The sequence below is a fragment of the Python bivittatus genome, unplaced genomic scaffold (assembly GCF_059951505.1).
Source record: "Python bivittatus isolate LINGU-HERP-01145 unplaced genomic scaffold, Pbiv_v1 ctg000980_np1212, whole genome shotgun sequence".
NCBI lineage: Eukaryota > Metazoa > Chordata > Lepidosauria > Squamata > Pythonidae > Python > Python bivittatus.
In genome coordinates this window covers 53,596,480-53,609,578 of record NW_028277125.1, presented here as the reverse complement: position 1 = coordinate 53,609,578, position 13,099 = coordinate 53,596,480, and the positions used below count along the sequence as shown (strand labels likewise).

The following is a 13,099-nucleotide window of genomic DNA, read 5'->3' as shown; positions in this document are numbered from 1 at the left end:
AATGAATGAATGAATGAATGAATGAATGAATGAATGAGTGAGTGAGTGAGTGAGTGAATGAATGAATGAATGAATGAATGAATCTAATTACCCAATTCTTTAAATTGTGTACAGCAATAAAGGACTCTTTCTTGTGCTTGCCCTGAACCTACTGGCTACTGATATGGCTGGTCATACCTTGCAAACAAAGTGCACAGATAACAGTGGTGCTTCTAAGCCTTTAAGGCACCTTAAGAGGCACACTCACATTATGATCAGTGGTGCTCGTTTCAGCAATGCGTGCTAGTATTATTCAGATACTGAACTGGGAAAGCTGGGGAAGCTGATAAGAGAAATGGAAAGAAGGGAAAAAGAGAAAATTGCTCAAGCCCTTACATATAGCTGTGTAAACATTATTCCATGCCAATGCAACACTCTATTATTGTTGTGAAATCAAATGTTATTATAAAGACTGGTTATTTCTCATCTCTCAATACAAATACAAGCAAAGCTGAGTCACATTTTATTAAAACCTGTTTTGAGTGTTTAAATTCCATTTTTACTGTGAATGCCTTTTTATTGTGTTTGTTTATTTATTTATTTATTTAATCAAATTTCTCCCCTGCCCATCTCCCTCCAATGGGGGACTCTGGGCGACTTACAAAAAACATTAAAACCATAAATATATATAAAATACATACTACATCTAAAATTTAAAAACAGTACTAAAAAAGGAAAATCCAAGAAGATAGAAAATCGGGCTGAGGACAGCCAGCCACTATGGGGCTAGCCATCCCCCTGCTTAAAGTGTTCCCTCCCCATCCCAGGCCAAGTGACAGAGCCAGGTCTTCAAGGCCCTTTGGAAGGCCAGGAGTGTGGGGGCCAATCGCACCTCCGGGGGCAGAATGTTCCAAAGAGCGGGGGCTACCACAGAGAAGGCCCGCCTTCTGGACCCCACTAATCGAAGTTCTTTTACTGAGGGGGTCCGAAGCATGCCTTCTCTGTATTGATTACTACTCATTTTTTATTATTTTATATTACATTTATTTCATTTGCATATTGAATGCTCCCCGTCTTTTGGGGGGGGGTTGTTGAAAAGCAGGACACGTATACAAATGCAGTTAAACAAATACCATTAAAAACCAAAATAAAATTGAAGAAAAGTCTGTCCTACAAGCTCCTCTCAAGGGTACTGCTATGAATCTGTTTCCCTGTGAAATATATCCAGACGACAATACAGACATGGGAGAGAAAAAAAAAAGGCTGAGTCTCCTGTTTCTCAATGTGTGAAAAAGACAAGGAAAAGGCATTGCTCTTACTGGATTATAATTTGTCATCTTCCATCCATAGGACTGTATATATACAGGGGAAGATAAGACAAGCCAATCCCAGAGCAATCTTAAACCTTCTCAGTCATTCAGTCTCTCTCCTTGACACAAATTATCTCTTATCTTTACAGCTCTTGGCATGTCTTCAGACAGTTCTGTCTTTAGCCAGCTCTTTTCTTTCTTTCTTTCTTTCTTTCTTTCTTTCTTTCTTTCTTTCTTTCTTTCTTTCTTTCTTTCTTTCTTTTTTCATTTCTTTCTTATGGGATGGCTCTGCCTGGAGAAGAAGCCTGCAACATTCTGGGGCCCGGGCAACTTTATTAATTGTCCAATTGTCTTCATAAAGCACATGCTCTTCTAGTGTAAACAGTCCCTTGTTTCACTGGCTTGAAATAGCTTCTGCATGCTGGCACGGGAGGGCAGTTCTAGAGCAAAGGAAGGGACAAAACAAAAGACAAACCAGTGAAAGATGCATCAATGTTTTACAGAATTTAAATCAGCATCCCGGAGGAAAAAGAATAAATGGTCCAGTTCCTATGCAGGATAAACTGGCCAGTGCCTATATAAAAGAAGAAATGCACAATTCTGCCTTAGAAAAGGCAATGTCTGAAAACCAAAGGGATTATTTCAGCTCCTTGGGATACCATGTCACTGATCTTAAAGCCATTATTGAACAAAGAGATTATAATGATTGATTTCATCATAACATATTTGAGCTGGAATGGAAGAAATGTAACACGCTGCACCTTCACACAGGCAGAGTTCTTACAGCACTGAGTGAATGAAGCAGCTCATCAGTGCAAGAATGCTTGTGTCACATCATAAACTGTTTTGTGACTGACCACTATCTGTGGCTAATTTTATTCCCCTATCCTACATTTCATGTACTGCTGTTTTCTCCTTTCATTATTAATTCCTCCATCCCATCCAACATCACTGCAAATAGATCCATTTGTTTTTCAGGGCAATACTTAATACTTCTGTTGAGGGAGAACTTGTACTATGTACATGTTCTATGTTAAAGACTATCTGGAAGTCCTTGTTTTGTATCTTCTATTTACCACGAATTCATTAGGCACTCAAGTTATATCCTCCCAGACACCTGCGTATGGGAGATAATAACGCTGATCCATCTTACAGTTTGTTATATGGATTGTAAAGTTAATACATAGGAACTCTGAACACAGCAGGTATATATATAATCTTTGTTAAAAAGCCTCATTTTTTTTGCCAATCACACAAATAAATAAGCAATTATGTGCAACTTTCCCTTGAATTCTCTAAAAATGAAAAACAGACGCAGCCTCTCATTTTACAAAACAGTCACTATCAGCATAGTATCTATAGGGAGAGGTCAGAAGACAGATGAAGACACATGATGCAAAAAATGTGACGTATCAGAAATTGAGGTGCAAGTAATAAGCATGGAGTGTGCGTCATGACATCCCTCTGCACATTACCATTATGACCTAATCAGTGATTCTCAACATACAGCACTGAAGTTGGTATCTTAGTGTGATCCCTTAACTTTTTCCTCACCCTTTAAACTTTTTAAAATAGTTTTGCAGCAGCTTAGATGGAATTTCTTGTATTCTTATTTATGTCTTACATTTTTCTTGTAAGCCCTTCAGTGTCAGTCTGCAGTCTGCAGCCATAAAATATTCAGCAAGCGTGTTCCTTAGACATGAAAAGGTTGTCCATCCCAATTGTACAGCTACCAGTATATTTTCAGTTCTTGTTGGCATGTAGCTGCATTTCGAAACATGATTCAAGTAGAGCAAATATTTACTTCTTAATTAAATTTGTATAGCTTCCCATCTCACAGAAAAGCGACTCTGGGCAGCATGCAACAATGCAATTAAAAACAACATATACATAACAATCCATGTAAAAATATAAAAATCAATATTAAAAGATAAATATGATAAAGAACTAATATACAAACTCAAGGCAAGAGAGAATAAGGGTAGCTAACTCAACAATGGAGCCATCTAAGCATGTCTCTGGTTCTCTGGGAACCCCAGGCCTGGTGACATAACATAAATATCTATAACTAACCCAGTGATTCTTTGGATTAAATACAGTCACATCCAAATTCCTCTAATAGATCTTGCTTCAGGTCAGTATTATCAATTATCATTACCTAGGGAGAGGGAAAGCATGGTGTCTTAATATTATTTTAAAGATAAGAATGTTCTTGCCTTGCCTACCTAATCTGTTCATCTGGCAGAAGAAAAAAGAGGTTGTCTTCCCCCCAATTCCACTTTGTTTCGGTCCTCAATGGACCACAGTACAATCAGGTCATTCAGGTGCACTTTTTGCTCTAAGGACATACAAAGACTGCAGAAAACAGCAAGCCTGGCCCCAGCACTCACATCTGGCAGCCAGAGATATGGAAGCAAATGCATCCCTGTTCGCTGGTGCCCACATGGTTGTCTGCTCTTTCTTTCCGTCTACCTTTGCCAATGTCACCGACCGAGCTTTTTGCATAAAAACAGCCACCACAAGTTAACTGTGACATGGTAAATTGCCAATGTAGGACAAAAATCTATTTTACATAGAAATGCAGAAATGCACTAAGCAAACAAGAGAGCGATTGAAATATTTATGGGTTCTAATATAAATTATTCATCCTGTAACATATGGGTGGGTGAGATTGTGAAGTCAGCAAAGAGTGAAAAGCAAACAGAAATAAAATGTAGTGGCTCAACCATTGTTCACCATATAACCATTAATCTTAGGATTTTTATAAATACTTTAGGCCCCTCCTTTGAGGAAGGAAAAATGGGTCATAAAAGGTCATAATAATCACCCAGCAGTAATTATAAAAGGTGACTTTAAAATGCTAGCAAAAGCTAAAAAAACAGGGTTCAATCTTTCCCTGTTGTAGAAAAAGCTGCTCCTGGGAATAAATATAAAATAAATATAAAATAAATAGAATAAAGCTTCCTACTCTCACTAGGTGAGAAGGCCTTTCTACCCCTGAAACCTTCCTTATTCAGGCAGAAAAGCATTTTATGATTTTCTTGAATTTGTTTATATTTTTACTGGTTACATTTTTAAATAAGTGTTTTTATGGCTATTTTAAGATATTGCTGTAGCCTCCCAGAATGATCAAGGGACTGATATATATTTGTCTATAAATCTGAAAAATAATCAAGTCAATAGTGCCCAAGGGGTGCATCTTCTTCCCTTATCCGCAAGCAGTCTAGATCAGTGGTGCTCAACCTCAGCAACTTTAAGATGCGTGGACTTCAACTCCCAGAAAATCGCTGAGGCTGAGCAGTACTGATGGGGAATTCTGGGAATTGAAGTCCACACATCTTAAAGTTGCTGACATTGAGAAACAGTGGTCTAGATTCCAAACAGGGTTTTGGAAGAGGAAGCTCCTCCCTTAAGCTCAAATCTCTCCTACACATCTCTTCCTTTGCACAGAGAAAGGGATTCAGAGGGGACTTGGACTGCATGCCCACTCCATACCTAGTCCATCTTAAAGCACATACCTGTACTTAGATGGATTTTTCTCTAACCCTTTGAGATTGTCTGTGCTAATCACCCACAGTGTTGCTTCTAATGCAGTGTTGTCCAAACTTGGCCACTTTAAGATGAGTGGACTTCAACTCCCATGGCTGGCTGGGGAATTCTGGGAGTTGAAGTCCACTCATCTTAAAGTGGCCAAGTTTGGACAACACTGACATAGATGGATGTATAGAGCTATAGAGAGAGATAATGTCGATGGTTGATAGTAAGTCCTCTGCCCTTTTATCATTTGTCTATTGTTCATGTCTCTCCCTGCTTTTGCCTGCCTTTTATCTCATTTTTGCCAGGTAACTGTTTTTGATGTTTGCTAATGTTTAATAAACATAATCAAACATCATTTTTGCTAGCTGAACTGAGTGGTGCATGTGCACTTGCTCTAATCTGAATGTAGGGATTGACTGGGAATGTGCTGGGTGCAAAGTAAACTGGAAATTATGTATAGGAATTTTCCAACCCACAAAAAAAGAGTGGCTTGAAGTTTGTCAGAGTGAGACTGCTGACCATTGCTGGCCTGGCAGGCTTTGGTTCCACAGCTTCTCTTTTCTTAATCAGTGTGGACAACCTTTCTTCTTTCTTCAGGGCAGAATAGCTCATTGAAGAAAGCATACAAGAGATTAATGATTCTTTGGGAAAAAACAACTATACAAGTAGCTGACACACTCTGTTTTTTGTATATTAAAACTTCTCACTGTTTTAAATCCTCTCACTAAAAGGTGATCAGTGGGAAAAAATCTGATAGAATTAATTCAGAATAAGGTAGAAGTTTTAAAAAGATTTAATAATCATTGTAACCATGGGGGGGGGGAGTTGAAACATCTGTACCAGAACTGTGAAAAGGAGAGCATCTAAACGAGAACTGTGCAGAACTACAGTGTGCATTCTCTTTCCTTCTGCTTGTGAGTATTAGGTAGTCATGCATTTTGATAGGTTGAATTTAACTAAGTATTTGAATTCCTGTGAAGGCATTGCTAGCTTGGCTGAGTTCAGCAGCCTATCATATGCAACATCACCTTGAGGAATATCATAAGTTGGGAAACCAGCATCTGACAAACCCTCTGGAATGAATTCCTCCTGATATCCATGTGGCTTCCACAATTATAGCACTCTGGAAAACCCTGAAGACCTGCATGTTCTCCCAAACCTTGAGTTTGGGTGGTTGGGACTCCTGGCAGATATATTTGGGGGTGCAGGTATTGTTAGTTGGACTTGCCATCTAAACTTGTTATTTATTCCATTTCTTATTCCATTCTTTTTTTTCCCTAATTTTATTATATTGTATTTTCTCTTTTGTTTGGTTTTATTGCACATTGCACAGTCAGGCGCCAAAATTGAATAAATTTAATTAATTAAAATGAGACTAAAGTTAAATGTGAAGAAGATCAGACTAACACCAGGTACAGCAGACAGTCTTTGAATCATATTAAAGTGATGGATAGCTTCTGTCCTTTAGGATTAACTATCCACAGTATAAGAACCACTGTCAAGAAATATACCACAGGCTAGCATTTGGTAGGGTAGCAGTGAGGGCCTTGAAAAAGATATTCATCTGCCATGACATGTTTATACCTACAAACACCAGAATCATCGAAGCAATGGTTTTGCCTATGAGACTGTATGGGAGTGAAAGTTGAACTTTGAAGAAGCAGGATAGAAACAGTATTGATGCTTTTGATCTTTGGTATTGGGGAAAGCTCCTGAGAAAACTGGATAGCCAAATTATCATATTCTAGACACATATTGTGAAGACCTAACTCTCCAAAGAAGCATATAATGCTGGACAAAAAGGAAAAAAAAGAGAAGACAACCAGGAGTGAGGTGGTTGGGCTCAACTGGGGCAGTTATGGGTGCTCCATTGGAAGACCTGAAGGACCAGGTTGAGGATAGATCCTCTTGAAAAAGGTCTATCTATGTGGTTGCCAGGAGTCAGCACTGACTTAATGGCACATCCTCAAGCAATCCATCATTTAATGCCACCATTATCAAAAAGACATAACCCTGCTGATTTAATTCATTTAATTCATAAATATTCATAAAATATTTATTCCACCTTAGCTATTTGACTCTGGGTGGTTAATAGGAAAAATAATCCATAAATGAAAACTCAGCCTTCTTGAACCAGCTCAAAAAATAACTGGTTACCATCAAATAAAATGCCCGTTTAAAAAGGAGAAACTTCAGTTTTCTGCAATGATGTATAATGTAACACAGTTTATTTATTTATTTATTAAATTTCTAGTAACATACATTACATATATATTCCCTTGAATATATAAGTAAAAAATCAAATAGTTGTTCATTTTCATAATTATAACTGCATTCATACATGACCCATTCTTAGTATGCCATTTAGGGATTAGTATTGGCCAAAAGCAAATGACATTATAATCCTCAGCATTTCAGGGAATGTGAAATCAAAGTGGACCAACTCAACCTGCCATACAGGGAAAAATCTCTATTTTTAATATAATCAAGCCAAATGAATAGCAGCACTACAGCTATTTGATTTTTTACTTATATATTCAAGGGAAGAGAAAAGTTTATCAGTGACTGAAAATTTGGAAGATAATTTGTTTAAGGAGCCAGCATCAAGGGCCATTTGCAAGTATTACTGTAATTCTGTCAAGTTAATTCGTCCTTTTCAGGTTGACTTGTTCTTGCCAGTTTTCTGTTGCACAGAAGTTACTTCTTTCTGTAGGCAAAATGAGCTTTCTGCAGGATTGCAATTTACCAAAACGTTTGCAAGGGAGGAATTTGCATAATCTTCCCTGTGAATTTTTATAGGGTGTTCTGAAGATTTTCTTTGGGTCACCCATCTGCCAGAAAGTATAAAATCTCTATTTCCACTTCAACATTGGTTATTAATTTAGCAACTGATGAATTTTGAGCATGTTCAATTTTATATTAAAAACAACAAGAATAACAACAACCCAAACAAAGTCCTGTAGGGCCAGTAGCATGAATCTGAGGCAGGAGAATAAAAAGATCCATCACAGTCTACAACCTTTTCAGCTTCCTGCAGGCAGTTACACATTAAATGCAATTGTCTGCAGGGAGAAAAGCCTTAGTGTGTCCGCTGGACATGCACTGACTTCCCTATGAGCAGGATTCTGACAGTGCAGCAAATATGAGATGCAAATCAGACTGCACAGTTCTGGAAGATAAATAGCAGCCATCTGCAACTGGAGACATTCTAACACAATTTGCAACTGCTGTGGAATATCCAGGGATGAAACTGGGTAGGCAGTGCCAAATTTGTACATCAGTGTTTCTCAATCTTGGCAACATTAAGATGTGTGGACTTTATCTCCCAGAATTCCCCAGCCAGCTGCTGGGTAGGTAATTCTGGGAACTGAAGTCCACACATCTTAAATTTGCCAGGTTTGAGAAACCCTGATGTACATTTTTGGATAGTATTAGAATCAGCTCCTATCTGTAGTCTTCAGAAACTGTCCCAAAAAATAGAGCAAGTCTGACTGCAAACATTATGTAAAAGGAAAGTCCCCAAGACTCTTTCCAAAATAATCCACCTGCATGTGAGGCAGAGCCACACATAAATTTCATACCCCACTCTCTGTTGTGGCCTTTGGTCCTCCAAAATAAGTAAGTGCAATGTGATCTTGGCCAATAAAAGATAATCTGTATCTTGATTGCAAAAATGATTCGGAGCATTTGAAACTGTGACTGCAAAACAGGTAAAATACCAAAAGTGTTTTCTGGGTTTTATTTCCATTGTTTCCTCGTATTCCACAAAGAAAATTAATTTATTTAGATTTATATGGCCACCTCTCTCACCAAAGTGACTCTGGGCAGTGAACATGTTTAAAGATTAAAAACAATACTACAAACACATGTAGAAACACACAACATATAATCCCCAAAAACAGAAATGGCAGGCAACTGAGAACAAAAAACCCCAAAATAATGTAAGCCACCTGAGCTTCACTTTAAATGCAAGGTGTATTTTTTTCTCCGTTTTTATGAAAGCCATACAGGTAGTCCTCCTTTAGCGACCACATTGGGACCAGCAACTCAGTCGTTAAGCAAAGTGGTCGTAAGTGAAACCACAAATGTGCTTATAATCTTCAGATTTCATTTGCTTTACAGATCTGCAAAAGTCATAAATGTAAGGACTGGTCATAAAGTTATTTTTTCATCACCATCGTAACTGCAAACAATTGCTAAACGAGGCAGTCACTAAACGAGGACTACCTGTATTTTAACTTGGATGAAGAAGCACAAGCTCTTGCTGTAGCAGCTGGTGCTATTGAAATCTAATGTTGGACAGCTAATGTACTGTACTGTTCTGAAGGCCAAATGGGGCTGAAATGACCTGGATTTAAATCCTCATTTGCCACAAAATTCACTGAGTCTGAGTTGGCCATTACTTATCAGCTTGACTTAAGTCGCAAAGCAGCTGTGAAACCTATGTGAATACTGAACACGCAGCTAAAAAAAACCCCTTTCTCACTTTAGTTTTGGTAGTATTTATCTCGGAGTATATGTGTGTGTGTACATACACATACATACATACACACACACACACATATATTCATAATACCAAAGGGAAAAAAATTAGAAGCAGGGGCATCCATGTCAGGGGAGGAGATTAAAAAAAAAAAAGATGTCAGGCACAACCATGCAATCAAAGCCCGATTCCTTTTTAATATGCATCATCCCTGCCATCTTGACTTTTGTGATTCCCCTCAGAGGATGCTGCTAAATAAAATATCATGACTACATATTCCATATAAGCAAGACCTTTATTAGGCCACAACCTCACCGGCAGGCTTGTGGGTTTCCAGAATTCTTCATCAGGCAAAGTGTGTGAGAAGGGGAGGGAGAGGGGTTGATGCTAAAGCCATGGAGTCTGCATGAAGTTTGTGGAAGAAGATGGCCAACAGATAAATTAAGCTTAATCAGGTATTAGGGTAGTTTCACTTAGTGCCTTGGGCTTGCCCAAGAACTGCTGGCATGGAGAATCAATGAGCTCTCATTTGAAAAATATATAATCCATCTGTTACTTGAAATACTCTTCCAATTTTAGGCAAAATATACAGTGTTTTTTTTTTCAGATTAACTTTATGTACAGAATACGGCTACACTCTCATTTGAATGCTCTTTCTGTTAGTCTATATACTGTTATGAAATTCTTCCTTTGTCAAATTGTTTCAGATGTACTAACCTTAATCTTAATAACTAGAATATAGAAAAGGCTAATGTAGACACATTTAGTGAAATATCAAGTGAAAAAAGCATTTTATTCTTATGAGAGATTCAAGAGGAAATGTCAATATAATATTTGAATGTTTCAGTTATGTAGATCCATATGTGCATTATATTTATTTTTGGGAGGCTTCTTTCAGTCCAGTAAATTTAAAATATCTCTTTGTAATTAGTCTTCCTATGTCAAGAAAATCAAAGAATTAGAAACATACCAAGAACAATTCCTGTCAAATCAAAAGGGCAAAAAATATTCCAAGAACTAATAAAGACTCTCAATTACATCTTCAGCTGAGTTTCATCCAATTTCTTTGTTCATACTCCAATCCGGTTAGTAAGATGGGCAAGCTCCGGGTCCCATCGGCTAAGGAATGCTGGTTGGTGGAGCCTAGAAGACATACCTTTTCTGCCGTAGCACCCACCCTATGGAACATTCTTCCTCCAGAGATCAGAATGGCCCCAACCCTGCTGGCTTTCTATAAGTCTGTTTCTGTGTCCGGACCTTGGGCCCCAAGTGTGTGCAAGGACCCATTTCTTGGTTATGTTCATTATTAGGGTGTATGATTTATTCTCAGCTGCTAATCATTTAAAACAAATCTTTTTTTATTTTTTTAATCTTTGTATTACTGTAATTGTTTTTATTTTATGTTTAATTTTGTTTGCCATCCAGAGTCACTTGTTGAGTTGGGCAGCCATGCAAATTGAATAAATAAATAAATACATTTACTCATTGCACTTAATCAAAGTTTGGAACATAGAGCTGGGAAGAGGATCTGGGCATCAGCTTTGAGGAACCTCAATTTATGCCTCACCCAAACTTGAACCTGGGATTAAGTTTAACTGTTGATTGTTTAAAAAAGACAGCTCCAGTAACTATTGCTTGTAATTGGTTGGTCTGAATCTAATCCTAAAGTTAACCATAGCTGTTGGTCTAGAGAGATAATGAACTATGATTAACAGAAGCAAAAATGAAAACTTGGGTATATGGAAGTAAATAAAGCTTACAAGCCCAGGACTTGATTTGATTTGTTCAAGTCATGCTAAATTAAGGTTAGCATGAAGTGTCACCTGAGCACAGAATCATATATGGAATTTAGAAACTTCAGCCATTTGAAATTTGATCAAAATATTTTTATTGCTTGTTCCATCATTAATCTCATCCTTCTTTGTTTAAGCAAATACCATGGGCTTTTGCAGAAGAAGCAAGCAAATATGAATGGGTTTTTCCCATTATTCTTTTATACTTGTTCTCTAATCTTCCCAGCAGTTACAATTCTCTTTTTGAACAGATGGCTCTCATGATACAGATAAGAAGGTTATTCCCTGAAAAGAAAACATTTCATTTCTTATGCTGTATCAGAAGGAAACAACTTTAATAACTCACTTTATACAAAGAGAACATTTGGATTCTTGATGGCAGATGCTTCTACTGTGCCCAGCAGCAGTTTAAATGAAATATCATTAATGATAATGCTGTGGCATTTCATAAATCAGTCAAGAAGAAAACAAATATTCTGCAATGGGGAAATAGAAAGGCATAGTCTCTAAGGAGATATGTATTCCCTGTTGGGTTTATAAGATCAATCTCTTATTTATTGAATCTTCTATTTACACCATTTATATTGGCTGCCCAACAACATATTTCTCACAAAGATAATGCTCAAAGAAAAGAGAATTTTAAGTGCTGCACTTCTGCCATCAAAGTGATACTGCGATAACAGAGGTTTTGTAAATATCAGCATGGGGAAAAAGTGAGGCATCTGTTGTTACAAGTTACAGTACATACCAACGGCAGAAGAAGAATGAGGTTAAGTCACGCTTGCTCAACATCAACAGTATATTGCATTAGTTTTGTCCATGCATGGCAAAAACCATACCTTTTAAAATTTTATCACAATGACATGACAAGACTGTCGTTATAGTCATATATCATAAGCATTTGCAAGCCATCAGTCCACCATCTTGTAAATCTATCCATACCTGTTTGTATTTAAGGAGTGCCCAAGCTGAGAGCCAGGGTTATTAAAGCTGGAGTTAATCAGGTTGTTCTAGTCTATGAATGCATTTGGAAACTATGCCTTTTCCTAGGAAAATATGTTTATTCTTTTTCAGATAGACACCTCATTTAAGGCAGTGATTTGTCTTAGGCAACGTGCTAAAGCTTATGCAATTAATCTGATGCTTAAATTATCTAAATAATTGCAACAGAATTAGCAGAAAAACATGTAGAAAATGGTCCGGAGGTCACAATACATGAGCAAAATACAAGCAGCAAGTTCAAAGGATTAAGCAACAAGGCATGGTCTCAGCAGTAAGAAGAAGCAAGTTAAAAATGTAGGTTTGTGTCTCAGAGGATACAAGGCATGGTTGTTGCTGATGTTTCTGTGGTACGTAACTACTTAGGAGGAGCTCCTGAATACAAAACACAAACATTTCCATGATGCATTGCTTTGAAGTCTGGCTATGGTCTGATCATTTCTTTGTCACCCTGAATCACATATACCCTGGGGTTTCAGAGGGTGCTAAGAGTCTTTCCCAACAATTAGATGGGCTGTTGAACCTCACATCTGGTTGATCTGTGGAATGTGGAGGTAAGTAGAACACTGGATGAGATGGCTCCAGCAAGTCTTTTGTGCATTCAACAACCCCAAAAGGTCCCTTGAAGAAAATCCAGCAACTTAACAGACACTTAGAACAAAGATGACAGAAGACCAGAAGTGGATGTATCCAAGCAGAGATAAGAGTATTTTTTGTACTTACTGCATCTGCAGATTCCTCCCCAGTGGTTTTGTTAGAGAAATCCAGAGCCTTTTAAGGAAGAATGGGAAAGACAAAGCACCTGCAGACACTATGAAAACCCTTTATACTGCAGCACTAGGTTATGATAAGGAGTGCCTTGCCAGAATTGAATCTGCCCATCTGGTATGGTCATCTAAGGTGGGCCTGTTGAGATTCCTCCCCACCACCCATGTATTTAAGAGATACATGGATGCAGACAAAATGACAGTTCTTCTCAATGATAACTCCCATTCTTT

At 37.8% G+C, this 13,099-nt stretch overlaps 1 protein-coding gene across 1 annotated transcript; it reads right to left on the bottom strand.

The window, feature by feature from the left end:
* Window positions 1–1,075: 1,075 nt before the first annotated feature.
* TRUB1 (TruB pseudouridine synthase family member 1) lies at window positions 1,076–5,438 on the bottom strand. The gene is made up of 3 exons (XM_088132583.1): window positions 5,303–5,438; window positions 3,680–3,784; window positions 1,076–1,682 (listed from the first exon to the last, which is right to left on the bottom strand). The coding sequence occupies exons 1-3, from the start codon at window positions 5,436–5,438 to the stop codon at window positions 1,453–1,455; spliced, it is 471 nt and encodes a 156-aa protein (XP_087988709.1). The 3' UTR covers window positions 1,076–1,452.
* Between the last annotated feature and the right edge of the window lie 7,661 nt (window positions 5,439–13,099).

Excerpts from the sequence above, each read along its gene's own strand:
- TRUB1 (XM_088132583.1), bottom strand. The coding sequence starts at position 5,438 with ATGAGCTATTCTGCCCTGAAGAAAGAAGAAAGGTTGTCCACACTGATT. Across the intron at positions 3,785-5,302 it reads CTTCAAGCCACTCTTTTTTT|CTCGGTCGGTGACATTGGCA; the intron begins GTGGGTTGGAAA and ends TTATGCAAAAAG. Across the intron at positions 1,683-3,679 it reads CATATCTCTGGCTGCCAGAT|ACAAGGGACTGTTTACACTA; the intron begins GTGAGTGCTGGG and ends CAAGCCAGTGAA.